The sequence below is a fragment of the Tenrec ecaudatus genome, chromosome 17, assembly GCF_050624435.1.
Source record: "Tenrec ecaudatus isolate mTenEca1 chromosome 17, mTenEca1.hap1, whole genome shotgun sequence".
Taxonomy (NCBI): Eukaryota; Metazoa; Chordata; class Mammalia; order Afrosoricida; family Tenrecidae; genus Tenrec; species Tenrec ecaudatus.
Window position 1 is genome coordinate 19,597,285 of NC_134546.1, and position 17,174 is coordinate 19,614,458.

General features: G+C 50.9%; 1 protein-coding gene across 1 annotated transcript in view; it reads left to right on the top strand.

Moving 5' to 3' along the window:
* The window catches only part of LOC142431031 (phospholipase B1, membrane-associated-like), a 95,112-nt gene that overhangs the window by 20,161 nt on the left and 57,777 nt on the right, over positions 1-17,174 (top strand). The window contains 6 exon segments of the mRNA XM_075536065.1: positions 3,521-3,579; positions 5,105-5,145; positions 5,698-5,738; positions 8,423-8,513; positions 8,894-8,945; positions 11,136-11,222. Of these exon segments, the coding sequence (XP_075392180.1) occupies positions 3,521-3,579; positions 5,105-5,145; positions 5,698-5,738; positions 8,423-8,513; positions 8,894-8,945; positions 11,136-11,222 (371 nt within the window).

Here is a 17,174-nt window from a genome sequence, read left to right on the forward strand (position 1 = left end):
TGACCGCAGGTCACAGAGGTGTCAGTGGATGATTACTGATCTCACCCGCTCTTTATTTAGTGTCCTTAAGTTTACTGTCAGACTCGTGTCACTGCAAATTCACGTATGTCACATGAAAGCTGGCCAACTTGCACTCTTAAACAGATGTTTCCTCATCTTTAAACGAGATGTTCAAAGTGAAAATCTAAGAGCAGGGCACTTCAATGTTGTCAACTACAAGCCCCGGGTCAGCTGAGATGAGGCTGGCGTGTCCTTGGGTCTCACCGCCTCCTTTTTCTCTTAATCAGTGCATCTCCTCAGGACAGTGGGTGCTGGGAATCGCAGGGGTTCTCCTGAACACCCATCAGCTTCTGTTGATTCCTAGAAGTCTTGGCCTTCCTTGCCCTGTCCTGGGTCCCCAAACAATAGCTTATTCATCTCACATTACATTCCCAATCCCTTTGCTGAGAACTCAATAAAGGAATCTCTGATCATGCCCAAATGTGTCACGTAAGGTTATTGCTAATCCCTCCCAGATAACACGTTTGCTTTTCAACCTAGAGGTTCTTCATTCATTGACCGGCTGCATCAATGGAAGCATGGGTCCTGGGTAGAGCAGGTGGTTGGCGGGATGAAGTCCGGGCTTTCTGAACACTAGGAAACTATCGATCTGAACATGGAAGTGGGGGCTGGGGGGTGGGGAGGCCTGCCTGAGAGAAGGCTGAACCGAGAAGAGGGTAAATTATTCTGAATTTGAATGAGTTTTCTTTCTTTATTTTTAGGGACCACCCAGGCCCTTGCAGTTCCTGAAAAGAACACAGTGGAAGAGCACCCATGGCCAGCGGTGAGGGATTTGAACTGGGGAAGGGTCTTAGGAAGGTTTCCCTCCCGGTGGGCAATTGACCTGCCCCTCCCTGGAGCCTCGACAGACTGGGCCAAATGAGCTGCTTCCCCCAGGCATGGCTCTGCTGCCCGGCAGAGTGGAAACGGCCTCACCGTCATACCTCCTGGGAATTGGAACTCATCTCCCTGTAGACAGAGCAGGCGGTTCCCAGAAGCGTCCAGAAAGGGTTATCAATGGGCTTGTTATTCTGTGGACTTTGAAGCAGGTGCTGTGAAGTCTCAGAAGGCGCCTGGGTGGCTCTTCTGTGAATATTCACAAGAGTTGACAGGAAAGGGAAATTAACTAGTGTCTTCCAGCTGGGGGTGGACGAGACCCTCTTTCCCAGGGCTCATGTCTTTCCCAGAAGCAGACGTCCCTCTGGGGTCTCGGGACCAGCATCTGAGGAGGTCAGAGTGCACTGAGACCCTGAGCCCTGCTCACTCCTCTGCTCTCAGAAAGACGCCAGAGACCCCTCCGGACAGGGCACACTTTGATCTGATGGAGACACAGATTCTCCCAGTTTCCAGTCTATCAATTAAACAGCGGCAAATAAATATTGTGCCTCATGTAATGCCTTCATTTTATGTAAATAACTGAATTTTAAGAAGAGAATTGATAATATAAATAAATACAGTAGCATAGAATTGGCTTTTATTCTCCCTCCGTCTCCACCTCACTGTTCTGAAATTTCATTAAGTGTCACTGCCTGCCGGATCACTGTCAATAGACCCCTCTCCCCCTTTTCCATGGGTTTGGAGATCATGACCATGGATCCTTTTTGCCTCTGGATTTGGGTCTAGATAGACCAGGTCCAGAGTAATTTTTGCACCAATTGTTCTGTCAAAGGCAATTGATGTTTCTGATGTTTGGCTTCAGTTGCAGCCAATGAGGAACTTCTCATTTCCCTGCAAGCCAGAGAGGCCAACACCCGAAGAGCTTTCGAAGTCAGGTAGGCACGTGGCCCTGCCCCTGAGCAGGGAAGGCCAGTGACGTCTCCCTGCTGTGGCCACACATCTCTCTCTCCTTGAGGAGCTTACGTCCTCCATCTCCCAGCCCTTGGGCCTTCACACCACCTTGGTCTCTTCCCTGGCCCTGCACGCAGTGAGCCCAACACCCCACTCAAAGACAGAGGCCAGTGTGGCCCCACAGTGGCTGGCTGAGTGAGAGTGTCAGGCAGGAGCTCTCCTGTGTCTGGAAGCTCAGTGTCATGGGAGCAGTCACGCACGTGCGTCCGCGTCCCGCTAATGTAGCCACAGGAGCTCCTCGGGGCACCATGCCCCTGCCATGACTGCGGGCGTCTAATGCCTGGGTGCTGGGAAGAACCCCCTGGAGCTGGTCTTCTTCCCGCCGGAAGGAGCTGCTGGCGCTCTGTGTGTTGGTGGCATTGCCAAGGATCACTCTGCAGACTTAATGAGGCTTCCGGTTAAGCAGACCCTCCTGTCTTCATGCACCATTGAGCAGATTCTGACTCAGCATGGCCCTCACCATCCCAGTAGGGCCACCCCGGTGGGTTCCTAGGCCCCATCTTTATGGTAGCAGAGAACCTGCTCTTCTCTCCTGAGGAACTGCTGGTGGATTGGAACCACCGACCTTTTGGTTAGCAGCTGAATACTTAGCCATTGTCCCCAGAGGGCTCCTTATGCGATTCTTTCTGTCCTGTTCAATAAAGGCATTGGACACTGGGTTTCTGGCCTCAAGGTCTGCAGTTAAAACCCACCAGCTACTCGGAGTGAGGCACATAAGGCTGTCTGTTCCCAAAGGTATTTCAGCCTTAGAACCCCCGTGAGCCAGTCCTACTCTGTCCAGTGGGGTTGTCATGACTCAGAATTGACTCGATGTCAGTGAGTTTGGTTTGGGTTTTGGCGGGAAAGATAAAGAGATCTCCTTCATCGGACATCATTTCCTTAGGAAGTTTTCTCTAAGCTACCCCATAACGTGGCAGGGACGTGTCTGTGGTTTCTAGGGAGACTTACTTCCCAAAGTGCTAGTGTCTTAGGTGAGCAACATGTCCCTGGTAGTATAAAGGGTTAAGCTGCTCAACTCTTAACTAAAAGTTGGGCAGCTTGACACAACCCAGAGGCACCACACAAGAAAGGCCTGGTAGTCTGCTTATAGAAAATCAGCCACAGGAAATTCTGTAGTAGGTGGGGGGTGAGGGTGTAGGTGGCAGGGGAAGGGCTGTGCACTGCAAGGGGGAAGGAGGGAGGGGCAGCTCAAGCTGATGGTGCTCCCAGGCTGTGAGAGCTTTTCTCAGGCTGCCTGATCGAAAGTCTGCCCTTTGGCACCCAGGTGGTTTTCAATTTAATGTCTTGCCCTCTTGTTCATCTTTGGTGGCCGGAGATGCAGAGCCAGGGGGCAGAGAGAGGAGGGAGGCAGGCAGAGGTCTGGGTGACAGGGCAAGTGAGGGTACAAGTGACCATCATGGGACACCTGTTGGGCGGCCTGAGTGCATTGACAGTGTGGCCTCCAGAGAGGACTGGCTCTCTTGTCCCAGTCTCCCAGTTACAGCCTGGCCTTCGGCTTTCCATCCACACCTGGGAAGGACATAGTCAGGCTCAGCTACCCGAGGGCTGGGCTAGGGATGTGGTCGGTCCCTCCCCTGGCCTACATTCTGGGGACACAGACCTGTCCTTCTCACATACATCCTTGTCCTTGCAGTTCACACGCTGAGGCCTTCTGATGTTCAAGTGGTGGCGGCCATTTGGGATCTGGACATGGTGAGTATTTCGAGAGCTGGGCTTGACACTGCTGGCCCCCTGCACATGCTCCTGGGAGCCAGGCAGAAAGCCTCAGGGGAAGAGAAGAAGGTGATGTGTGTTGGGGAAATCCTGACGATGCAGAGGCTCCTGAAACTGCAGTGGGAAATCTGCGGAAGGCCCCCCTTTCTGTCCGGGCTGGGGGAGAGGATGCTTTTCTTGTGGAGGCCACTCCCTGAGTGAACGGAAAGCTCACCTGGGGTTTCCACAACTCATTCTTTTGACTCTTTTGCTGTGATAAAAGAAAACATTTAAAATGACACCAAACCCGTAGGTGCTACTAAGCTGTGAGGACAATCAGTAAGTCATGGGAACTACTGAGACGCATTTTATAGGAGCAGAGATGAGGGGAGCAGGCTGGGAAGGAGGAGAGAGAAACATCGGGGAGGAGAGGATGGAGAGCAGAGACTGTGGAGGTGCCTCTCCCATCGGCCCCTGCTACCCCCCCCCCCCCAATCCCAGTGCCCTGCTCTTAGCAGGCTGCTCAGCCCTGCCCCCCACAGAGAACACTTCCTTGTGGGGTCTTGGTCTGTCCAAGGACCACTTGTAGCTCCCTCACTTGAACCTGGGACATCCCCGGGCCTCCTCCAGTGCCCTCTGCTCAACTCCATGACCAGTTCCTTTACCCAGAACCTCTCTCTCGCCCCCCCGCCCCGCAGTCTGGATTCCCACGGCCTCCACCCTTGCCCCCCCCCAGTACTGTTGCTTTCCTGAGAACCCCAACCTGCTCCTCCACAGGCAGGACTGAAGGCCTGAGGACCCCCAGAGCCTGGGCCCATCCCCCCTGTTCTCTCCCAACAAAGCCAAGTCCCTCTCTCTGGAACAGCTGAGCGTGGGCTGCTCGGCTGGGGTCTGAGTCTGGGTTTAGGAATGTCCCCTCTGGGTAGATGCTGGCTGAACCTGTGGAGACCCCGAAACTCAACATTAGAAAACTAAGTGCAGCTTCTGCCCATGGGGACCAGGGGACCACGGGGCCAAGGGGACCATGGGGACCAGGGGGAAGGCCGGCTACTGAGAGGTGGGAAGAAATGGCTAAAATGCGGTGTTGGGCCCTGAGGAACGGGCTGCATCTGCCAAGCCGGTGTATCCACGGACTGACGCCTTCTAGCGCCCAGGATTCCATGGCGACTGCAGGCGCTCCCATTCTCCCTCCAGGGCATTTTCTAGATTGGGGGTGGGGGGAGCGGGGCACCACGAGAACCAGTCCCTGCTTCCCTGGGGAGCATCTGTGGTTCGCAGGCTGCATCTGCCCTGCCCTGTGTGCAGAGGGACACGGTCCAGGCGGAAAATGCCCTGTCATCTGATGGACTCGCTGCGCGGAAAGCCCAGGGTTCTTCGTCTGCTGCACAACGGCCACGAGTGGGGGGGTCCCCAGGGTCCCTCTGCACTGGGGGTCAGTGGGGAGTCAGACCAGCAGCCAGAGAGCTCACAAGCAAAGATCCCAGCCCCTCCCTGGCCTGCGATTCACCTCTCCTGTCTGTTCCAGGCTCCAGACTTGGGGAGGGGAGACCTCAAGATGCAGCCATGGTAAGTGTTGGGGATCTGTAGACAGAGAGAGCTGGAGGGAGGCCCAGGGACCCACTGGGGTAGTCACCCGCCTGTACTGATGGGGAATCCCGGGGACCAGGGAGGCTGGACGCTGTGCTGAAGGGTCCCCTTTGCCAGGAAGTCCCCAGGGCCCTTGGGGAGACCAGGGAGATGTGGGAAGAGCCAGATGCTGAGCTCTGTTTCTCAATCAACCCCACCCCTGGCCGCCTTACTCCCCTCTTGGAGATCCGTGCAGGGGGTCCCAGGCTCAGCCAGTTATTCTCCAAAGGGTCCACAGCCCCTCCCTGTGGTGCCTCTGACCAAAGGGCAGGAACAGGACCTCAGGGTGCTGTTCTCCCCTTTGAGTGACGCCTCTGCCATTCGGGGTGCGACCCTGACTCCAGGAAGGGCTGCCTGGGCAGTGAGCCAGGCTGCTCAGAGTTTGCTAAGTAGTAGGGCCCGTAGTCCAGTGGAAGAGTGGAGGGGGTAGTGGGTGCGGGGGGGATGAGGACAAATTCAGCCTAACCCATGTGCGGTGGCTTCTGCTTGCAGGACGGAGAAGAGGCCCCCACAGGTGTGCATGCTGGCGACAGGTGAGTCCGTATTTCCACATCCGGATCCAGATGGTCCCTCCCCTCCCCACACAGCAGCATTCTGGCCACTTGGCTCCCACAGCCCCGGGGGAAGGAGCAGCCCCCCCAGACCTCCCCCAGGTGGAAGGGCCAGGACATGAAAGTCACAAGATCTCAGTAGAAGGTGTGAGAACTGTGACTGAGGGTCTCTGGGCAGCATCAGGTGAGGTCAGGGAAGAGGGCAGGAGACCAGGGGCTGAGAAGGGGGGCGGGGCTGGGCTGGGGGCACAAGCTGGAGGTTCCCCAGGCTGGACTTGTTGCTCTTGCTCTGCGGAAATGCCCACGGCTCACTCCCCACAGACGGGAAGGACCCAGGCCCCATTTTCTTTCTTTTTTAAAAATCATCTTATTGGGGTTTTCATACAACTCTTCTCACAAGCCATCCATCCATTGTGTCAAGCACATTTGTACATTTGTTGCCATTGTCATTCTCAAAACATTTTCTTTCTACTTGAGCCCTTGGTATCAGCTTCTCTTTTTTTCCCCTCCCTCACTCCACCACCCTTCTTCTCTCATGAACCCTTGATAATTCATAAATTATTTTGATTTTTTTTATGTCTTACACTGTCAGATGTCTCCCTTCCCCCACTTTTCTGTTGATTGTCCTCCAGGGAGGGGTTAGATGTAGATTGTTGTGATCGGTCCCCCCTTTTCCTCCCACCCTCACCTTCCCCTCCTGGTATCACTACTCTTATTATTGGTCCTGAGGGGTTTATCTGTCCTGGATTCCCTGTGTTTCCAACTCTGATCTGTACCAGTGTACATGCTCTGGTCTAGCCAGATTTGTAAGGTAGAATTGGGGTCATGATAGTTAGGGGGTGGGGGTGGGGAGGAGGAAGCATTAAAGACAGGAAAGTTGTATGTTTCGTTAGTGCTATACTGCCCGCGGACTGGCTCATCTCCTCCCTGCCACCCTTCTGTAAGGGGGTGTCCAGTTGCCTACAGATGGGCTTTGTGTCTCCACTCCACACTCCCCCTCGTTCACAATGATATGAGGTTTTGTTCTTTGAGGTCAGGCCCCATTTTCAGTCTATTCCGTTTTGTCATAGCTTCCTGGTTTGTAAAGTCAGTAACCCCAGTCGGTCTCAGGAAGGGGCATGGAGAAAATAGAAGGTGACAGTCATTTCACTACCCAGAAATCACCCTGGTCAGTAGGCTGGCTCTGATGCATGCATGTGCTTATGAATATCCTATGTGTAAGCAGGCTTTTTCATTTCCTATCACAGGTCCCCTATGACGCTCTGAACTGGGCCACCTTGAACCCCCTAATGCCCTTAGCCCCAGCTGAGTTAGCCTCGGGCACCTTGTAGGCACATAATGCAGGCACAAGGGGAACCCCAGTTCCTGCCATAATGAGGGTGAGAAGGTGGGTGCCCAGGAGAGCTGGCCTCTGAGGAAAGTGGCCACAGGGTGGGAGGCACAGTGTTATCAGTGTGGTGAATCTGCACGGAGTGGGGATGCTAGATGCCCCCAAGGAGGAAGGGTGGAGAAAAGGCTGGCCCTGCCCTCAGGGGGTGCAGCTCAGCACCAGGATTCCCCCTTAGTGATCTGACTGACAGGCGAGGGGCGTGCTGGTCAGATGGTGGAAGGTTCACCCAGCAGAGGGGCCATGGTTCTGAAAGTGCGTGGGCCCTGGAGTTAAAAAATGAGAGTTTTCCATGAACATTTTGAGGCACCCAATCACAGGGGTTCCTGTGGGACATCCAGGATGATGGCCACAGTCACCTCTGCCCTGGAGCCACCATGCAGCTACCCTGCCTTCTGACTTTTACTCACCGTCCTGGGAAGAGAGTCCAAGCTGCTGACTTCTGCAGGGCTTCCATATCAGGGCAGGCTTGGGCTCCCCAAGAACACCAAGCCAAGTGCTGAGGGCTCCTGCCTCCAGCCCAGCTTCCCCCGCTCCTCTCCAACTGCTGCCAACAGTCTGGGTCCCACATAGAAGGGGGCCCCTGGACAGCTGATGGGGTGGAGCTATCTTCCTCCAGCTGCTTGCTCACCCTGCTCCACCCCACTCCCTCCTCCCCTTCCTTCCCCTCCCCTCCCCTCCCTTCCCCTCCCTTCCCCTCCCCTCCCCTCCCTTCTCCTCCCCTCCCCTCTCTTCCCCTCCTCTTTCCTCCCCTCTCCTTTCCTCCTCTCCCCTCCAGGAGCCAGACAGAACTGCTCCTGACAGCGCTATTTTTAGCAGTCTCTGCTGTCAGTGCAGGGACATGTTCCCTGTGTGTTCCCTGGAGCTTTCCCGCCCCAGTGTCACTCTCAGCAGGAGGCAGGGGGCCGGGACACAGCCTGTGCCCTGACCCTGCTCACTGTCTCCAAGAGGCGAGAGCTCATTCAAAGCCTTGGCACCACCAGCTCTGGTTCAAGGCCCTGCAGCCCCAGTGGTCTTAGACACTGGGCCAAGGTGCTCAGCTTCTCTGGGTCTGTCTCCTCTGCATTTGCCCGGGGTTTGAGGAGCGGACTCAACAGAGAGCCTTCATGCTGGGCCTGGCCCTTGACAGGCTTCCCTTTAGCTCCATTCACCTCCCGGGGCCCGAGGTGAGGCTGACCGCACAGCCCACGTCAGGTGTCTCAGGACAGGTCCAGCAAGCCCGCCCCTCACCCCGGAGGGGTCAAGGCCAGGACCCCAGACCAGCTCTCTCTCTCTCTAGTCCTGTCAGACATCATCAGACATTTCAACCCCTCTGTTCCGAGCCCCATGTGCCCTCCTGGGAAGAGTGCTGGGCCGGCCGACGGTGCGCAGTAAGTTGCTGTCTGCCTCCCTCAGGGGTCTGTGTTCCTGGGGGTCTCTCGCGTGTGGGCTGGAGAGGGGGTGGAAGCCAAAGTCAAGGAGGCCTGAAGGCAGAGGTCTCATCTAGCCCACGCTGAGCTGTCTCTCCCTGACTGGCTTCCATCTGGATCAGGGGCTACTTGAACCCCCCAGGGCAACATTAGCAGCAGGGCGACCCCATGGAGCCTGAGCTCACACCCTGGCACCTGGGGGTGGGGTGGGCAAGAGGCAAGCTCCCCCGCCCCCTGCAGCCCTGCCTGTGACCATGGCCTAGGAGGGTCGGGTTTGGGCGTCAGTCATCCTGCAGAATGACCCCTAACTGGCTCTTGCTCGGCTTTTCTCCTCTGCACAGGGACTTGTGGGCTCAGGCCAGAGAGCTGGTGAGAAGCATGAAAGAGAACCCGGTAAGAACCCATCTGGCTTCCGGCCCGGTTGGGTTGCCTGAGTTTGGGGAAGGCCATCAGACCAAAGACACCCAGCAGTGAGTGAGGGCCGTCATCATCCCGCCCTGGACTGGGTCCCGAGGGTGGCCCCAGATCTTCACAAATGTCCTCTCCAGGGTGATTCCCTAGAGGGGATGGCGCGCAAGTCCAGTCAGTGTTCAGATGGGTTTTCTGTGAGCACCTGCCAAAGGGGACAGGGGAACAGAGTCCACGCTGAGAGGAGCCCCAGGGAGAGAGCTTAGGCCGCAGCGTGAGGCCAGCTGGAGTCTGAGTCCTGAATTCTCCACCGATTAGCTGTGTGGGACTGAGGACAGCGCTGAACCTCTCTGTGTTCTCATCAAAGAGCCGAGTCACAGCGCCTATTGACCCGACCAAACCTGCTGCCAATTCCAACCACAGAGACCGTGTACGACTGGGCAGAGCTGCCCCATGGGGCATCTGAGTCTGCCAATCTCCATGGAAGCAAATAGCTTCCTCTTCCTTCTGAGTAACAGTGGGGTGTGCACACGCCAGTGTCTTGTGAGCAGCAGAGCGCCTAAGCCCTGCCCCACCAGGCCCCTGCACAGGGCTGGAGGAAGATTCCATGGAGGGGAAGAGGTGGCTGTGTGCTCATTGGCCTGGGGCCTGGCAGGGAGTCCATGCTTGAGAACAGTCTGTCTAATTAGCATCCTAAGGGCAGCTCACAGGTGGAGGTCCCTCACTAAAAGATCACCTTTGAAGCCCCATCTTATACTCAGGTATGCCCGTGACCCACTCTCCCAATAGCTGGGATGCTCTTGACTCTGCAACGGCTGGGCATTTGTAGACCCATCCTCAGGTTGTTTGTGCTTTCCTGAGAGAGGGCAAGTACCAATCAAGACCAGCTTTGCCTCAGTTGGCTCTGAGCACTGAGTCTGCATGGAGGACGCCTAGGGCAGCTTCTGCCTCAGCCAGCCCCTCCGGTGTGCTAGGGTGCAGGTATTCAGGAGGGGCAAATTCCAGGTGCCATGGGAGCAGTGAAACATGTCACCTCATCACAGGGTGGTCTCGAGGTTTCTGGTAAAGTCACAACACTACCTGGTTCTTCTGGAAACCAGCTGGAGATCTCTGACCCATTCCCTTCATTTCATAGATGAAAAATTGAAGTTCCTAAAATTCATGTGACCTGCTCAAGGGCCACAACCAACAGAGACCGGAGTTTAAAGTACTCCGTTCACAATCCCAGGTTCCTCAACTCTCCTGCCACTTAAAGCATGAGGGAATAATAATAGCAACAATGTATTTCACAGTTTTGCCTGTTCATAGTAGAACAATCAGAGAACACATAAAGCCAAAGAATATCATGGAGAGAAAACTGATGCAGACACCTGAACGTGCGCTAGGAAGCTCAGCGCACCCCGAGTACAGGGGCTGGTGGGGGGAGATCTCAGATGGCTTCTCAGCTGCAAGGGAGCCTCCCTGTCACCTGTGGTCCTGGAGCACCAGTCTCATTGCTGCCCGGTCTCCGCTTACTTCTAACGACAAAAATGAAATAAATTATAACAAAACAATATTGAACTGTCCTTAAACCGAACATAGGGAGATCATTACTGTCAGCTCCTTGGAGGTTTCTGGGTGCTTTGTACTTTGATCTGTCGACATTTTCTAAAACAGGGATGCTACTGTGTGTAGATACTTTTTATAACCCGCTTTTCTCACTCAGTCTGTCCTTAAACCCCCCCCCCCCCCCACGACACTGATTTCCTTCCCAGGCATCGACATAGTGGTTCCTCTCAGGAATATTCCGCAGTTTACACAGCAGTGTTCTATTTTAGAGATTTATGTTCTTTCCGGCCTTTCAGTCTTAGGAGCCATGCTCCACGGAAGGTAATTGTAGCTAAATCTTTGCATCTTTAATTGTTCCCTTTGGGGAACATTTTGGGAAATGAAATCATTAGATCAAAGGTAGCCCCCTTTAAAGACAGGGATTCGATGTGTTTTGACAAATTGCCTTCTAGAGCAGTACTTTTCCCTACTCCCTCCCGTGCGCAGCATCTTCTGAGAGAGGAAGACAACCCCCATGCATGGGAGCTATCAGGGGCGGATGAATGGACGGAAATACATGAAGCCAGAGAAGCTCTTTGGTGCAAAGTCTCGCTGCTGTTTCTCTGACTTTGATGTCTCTTCCCTCAGCAACTCGACTTTCAGAGTGACTGGAAGCTCATCAACGTGTTCTTTAGCAATGCCAGCCAGTGCCACCTGTGCCCCGTCGCCGAACAGGTAAATTGCAGGCTTGGTGGTCCAGGGATTGCGGGTGCTGGGGTGGGGCATGGGCAAGCGAGTGCATTTAACCTGCCTGGTCCCCAGCTGTAAAAACTCAAAGGAAGCACAGATCAGAGCGGATAATCTTAAGATTGTGCAGACCAGGAGACGACGGAACTGATCGGATGACTCACAGTCATCCTCCAACTGAGAAAAGCGTCTTCCCAGCTAGTTAGAAAATCATTTTGCCTCTAAATTCATGTGAGTCCCGCCTGGAGAAAGCAAGGTGTGTATTCTGCGTTCACCCCTAAGTGCCATGAACTCCGTTACTGCTGGTGACATCAAGTCTCTTCCAATTCTTGGCAACCCCACGGCTGACAGATTGAACTCTCCAGCCCCACACCACCCTCACGGTGGCTGTGCTTGAGCCCACTGTTGCTGTCACGGTGCTGGTCCATCTCATTGAGGGCCTTCCTCTTCTTCTGCACCAGTTCTGGCTGCCTTGTCATTGGGAAGCTGCTACTCATTGTCCAGGTAGACTGCTTCTTCTAGCTTCTTTGGCTTTTCCCTGGGAAGAGCGTGTGAGACACGTGGCTTCTTTTACTGTGTATCTAGGTGACCATCTGTGACTGAACTCCTCCCTGAGAAGCCTCCAGGTTAGAGAAATGTCAGAGATGCCTTAGAACCTAGGCTGTGGTCGCATGCGTGCTCCTCCAGAGCCACCAAGCTTCCATGTTGCCTTTGAAAGTTCAACAGCCTGCCCTTGGTCATCCCAGCCACTCTTCCATACCTCCGCTAAAGCTGTGCTTCCAGTCTGGATGACGTTTCCTGAGGTGTTGCCCCTATCCTGTGTTCTTGCTCTCCCCGTACAGTACCACTGGCCCGGGTTCTCCAGCAAAACACCCCTTTTAAAAGCGATGTTGGGATGCTCCTGGAAACGGTCCTTCCCCTGCCTGTTGATCTCGGTCCACATCCCTACAGACTTCCTAGGTTTGCAGATACGTAAGGGACTTTCCTGATCTCGCTCACCGTCTGTTGGCTGACTGCTTTCTTCTCCAGTGCCAAGAGAAAGCCTCGTGTCCTACTTATTTTTGTCCCTCCCCTCTTTTTGTCACTGCACACCAACAGCTTTTCATAAGTGTGTTCCTTCATGCATTCATGTACTGGAGCAGGCATTTACGCATCTCTGTCCTGGTGGAGTAGTGGTTCCGAGTGGGGCTGCTAACTGCAAGGTCAGCAGTTCAAAACCACCAGGTACTCCATGAGAGAAAGACTGGGCTTTCTACTCCAGTAAAGAATTACAGTCTCCAAAACCCGCAGGGGCAGTTCCACCTTGTCCTATAAGTTCACCATGACTCTATGGCAGTGAGTTTGGTTTATGATTTGGTGTTCCTCTATAGATTCACCCACTCTTATGTTATCGATGCACACATAACTTGATTTCTCTTCTTGCGTGCTGTTGTCATTGCCATTGCCTTTCTGATGAGTTTGCACAGTTTGTGCATGGACATATATTCATACTTTCCATGTAGGATGCATCCAGAGATGCTTCTACTCACGAATGATTTCTTTATTAGCTTTACTTTGAATTCAAGCATTTCTCTGTGACTTCTTGCATACTTTCATGTATTTATAAATTTGTAACTACATGATACATTTGCAAACCCACAACAAATTAATAGATACATAATCCTCATAATAAATTATCTATGCCCTCATGCATTCTTGCACATAGAGCAGGTTCCTGTGTACATGTATTCATTTATTCATCATCCATTCTAATTAAATTGCAGTTCTAGAAACAATACCCAATCGATCTGTCTTTTTTTATAAAATGAAAATATTCCAATTAAAACTAAAGCAACTTTTGGCTACCTATCCCAATTCTGTTCCACTCCCTCAGTTTCTAAAGGTAATTCGGTGAATTTCTGTACATCTTGCAAAATCTTCTCTGTATCTGCCAACTGCCACACTTTTTGTATGTGTCTGTGTGTGTAAAAGAGAGAGATTTTAATGGAATAGTATTGTACTGTCAGTATCATTGAACATGGCTTTCTGAATCACCAAAAACAAAAAAAAAAGGAAAATAAAAAAGTGGCTAAAGGGAAACATCAGTCAGTGTAAGACATGAAAAAATAATAATAATTTATAAATTATCAAGACTTCATGTGGGAGAGAGGAGAAAACAGAGAAGCTGATACCAAGGGCTCATGCAGAAAGCAAATGTTCTCAAAATGGTGATGGCAACAAATGTAAAATGTGCTTGACACAATGGATGGATGGATGGATTGTGATAAGAGTTGTACAAGCCCCCAATAAAATGAGTTTTTAAAAAGAGAAAATCCACATTTAAAAAATCTAGACATGCTGATCATCATATTTCTACTATTTACTAAATATTGCTAAATAATTCGGCGGTGTGAATGTGCTGCATTTTTATCGCACCACTTTCTTGTTGATGGGCATTTGGGTATTTCCGCATTGTTGCCCCTAGGAGCAATGATAGCATGAATGGTCGTGTTCATTGACTTAGGCTTGCACGGACAGTTTTCAAACCGTGGGTTGAAATTAGTTTGAAAAAAATTAATTCGAAGGATTGCAAGCAAAACTGTTTAAAAACAGAGGTAGAATAGAATAAATGATAAAAATCTCAGAGTCGATTACCTGCAGTAAGGTAAATGTTGGTTCATGAAGCTTCTGATTCATGTGGCTCCATGGACTCAAACATACGGATTGCGAGGCTGATGCAGGACGCTGGCCGGGCCAGGCTTCATTCTGTTGTATGTGGTAGGGTTGTTAGAAGAACAACAGTGCGTGAGTTGCCAGGTCAAACTGTTCCTCTGCGTCCTGTTCAAACAGCTTACAGAAAAGCGGCTAGAGGAGTTTCTTAGACTTCTTAGACATAGAACTGCTGGTCATCAGGGCTTGTGCAGGTTTAGTTTTAGCAACCAAATAATAAAATAATATTAAAAAATCAGGTGCCGTTGAGCTGATTTTGACTCATGGCAAAGATATTCAATGGATGACTTTTCTGAAATAGATCACCAGGACTTTCTTTGGAGGCGCTGGCGGGTGGACTCGAACTTCCAGCCTCCAACCAGGGGAGATTGCTAACCATTGGTTCCACCCAAGGGCTGCTTCGTTTCCACAGGGAGAGCCAAGTCACCCTCCAGAGCAGCTAGACTCATTGACCATCCACTACATCTCAGGTTTCCTGTTCCTTAAAACTTTCTAGCACATTTTATTATCAAAATTAGTCGATGTGTGAATTTCCCTCAAGATGTAGTTATGTTGATATGCAGAGACTTTGTTTGTTCACACATAGGGCCTTGTACATTTAATTGGTTATAATCATATGACAAGAGCAGTCACACCTCATTTGCAGCGTCTAGATGGCTATAAACGAGTGACTTGATCTCTATAAATTTAGCTCATTATAGCAGTGCTTATGGGCATCTTCTCATAATCCCTTTACTAATTTTTTTTCCTATTCCATCTTCATTTTCTTTTTTGCCCCACAACCACGAAACCTTTTAGCCTGGCATAAATCTCACCTCTGCTTCCATTTCCCCTGAATGACCCTGTGGCTCCTGGGGCTGCCTCACTGGGCCCCCTGGGCCTGGGCTCCTCCCTGCACCCTCCCAGAACTTCCACAGCTCGGACTCATCACTCCTGGGTGCAGCACGACTCCACCTTGAAGCTGAGCCAGTGGCAAAGATCAACATCCCCCTTTAGAGAAGCTCTTAAAGTAACTTCACTTCCATCGAGTCCATTCTGACGCAGAGTGAGCCTGTAGGACAGAGCACCTAGTCTTACCACTTTCCCACTGAGCAACCGATGGGTTGAACGACTGACGTGGGGTCAGCCTCCTTTTACATTATCCACACGCCTAGAACAAAAACAATAACAACAACTCACACAACCTTGTTTTATATTCATCAAAACTCTTCCCAGGCACAGTCTCTGCCTCCGTGGTTGACAAAGCCCTCTCTGCAGGGTCCCAGGGGGCACTGGAGGTGTCCTCTGAGGCAGCAGTTATCTGTCCATTTGTCATGCTCTAGCAGCTGTGCATTCGGTGATGCTGGAAACTATGTCGCTGGTATTCCAGGTGCCAGCAGGGTAGCCCAGAGTGAACAGAATTTACCGGAGCTTCCTGACTAAGAACACACTGTGAAAAAGGTATCGGCTGTCCACTTTGGAAGAATTAGCCAAAAAATTCATGCCATCAAGTTGATGCCAACTAATAGTAACCCTATAGGACAAGGTAGGCTTGTCCCTGTGAGTTTCTGAGAAACGTCGTCAGAGACTGAAGGCCTCCTGAATGGAAGCAGAACGTTGACAGAGACGAGGTGTCAGAAAACGAGCCCCTCGGGTCAGTGGGACAAAAACACGATCGCTGCCTTCCCAAAGTAGAGTCAACCCTAGTGACATGAATGGAATAAAGCTTATCGGAATAAAGCCTTTGGGATCTTTGTTTGCTGAATGAGTTGAGTATGACTCAAAATGAGAAGAATCATCTTAAAAATCTACTGCTAACTGGAACTTGGAATGTACTAAATATGAGCCTAGGAACATTGGAAGTCATCCAGAATGAAATGGAGTGCCTACAGGTGGATAGCCTAGGTGTCGGTGAGCGGAGATGAACTGGCCATTTTGAATCAGACAATCGTGGCTTACTGTGCTTCAAATGACGCCATCAAGAGAATCGCTTTGCGTTCATCATCAGACAGATATTTCAAGATCTATCTTGTAGTACGGTGTTGTCAAGTGATATCCACATTGGAGAAAATCCAATTAATACAACTCTTATTCAAATTTATGTACCAACCACTAAAACGATTGATGTAGAAATTGAAGAATTCAACCAAGAATTTCAGTCTGAAATGGATCAAACATGGGGTTGGAATGCAGAAGTGGGAAACTAAGAGGTAGGACCACTAGTTGGAAAATATAGTCCTGCTGATAGAAATGAAGCCGGAAATTACATGACAGGACTTTGCCAGACCAATAACTTGTTCAGAGAAAATACTTCTTTGGGTTTTTTTTTCTCCAACAAAACAGAAACTATGCACATGGACTTCTCAAAATGGAATACACAGAAATCAAAATGATTACGTCTGTGGGAAGAGAAGATAGAGAAGCTTAGTATCAGCAGCTAAAGTCAGTCTAGAGCTGACTGGGGAACACACCATCAATTGCTCATACATAAGTCTGGGTTGAAGCTAACAAAAATCAAAAAGTCCAGGATTACAAAACTCCAACCCTGAGAACATCTCAGGAAGAGAGGTGATGCACTGAACACTAAGTGACAGGCGGCCAGAAGAGCTGTGAGAGGACATCAAGAAGAAGCTTCATGGGAAAGCAACAGATCAATAAAAAAGCAGAAAAGAAAGAAAAGATGAGTGTGGATTTCAAATGAGACTCTGAAACTTGCTCCTAGTGTAAATAGACAAATGGACAAAATATGAGTCAAAGAGCTGCACAGAAAATTTCAAAGGGCAGCTTGAGAAGGCAAAGTTGAATATTATAATGGAGCATGCAGAGACTTAGAGCTAGAAAAACAAAGAGGGAAAATATGCTCAGCATGTATTAAGTGGGAAAGACTCAGAAGCCAAGCCTCGATTTGCAATATTGAAAGATCCCATGGGCAAAATATTGAATGATGCAGAAAGCATCCCAAGGAGATGGAAAGAACACAGAGTCACTGCACCAAAAAGAACCAGTCAACGTTTAACCATTTCAGGAGGCAACACATGAGCAAGCACCAATGGCACTAAAGGAAGCAATTCAAGCTGAAAGCATTAACCAGAAACAAGACTTCACAAATTGATGGAATACCAAATGAAATGTTTCAAAAAGCTGATGAAGCACTGGAAGCACTTGTCCATGCCATGAAATTTGGAAGACAGCTACCAAACAAACTGAGTGGAAGAGATCCATGTTTGTGCCCATTCCAAATAAAAGTGACCC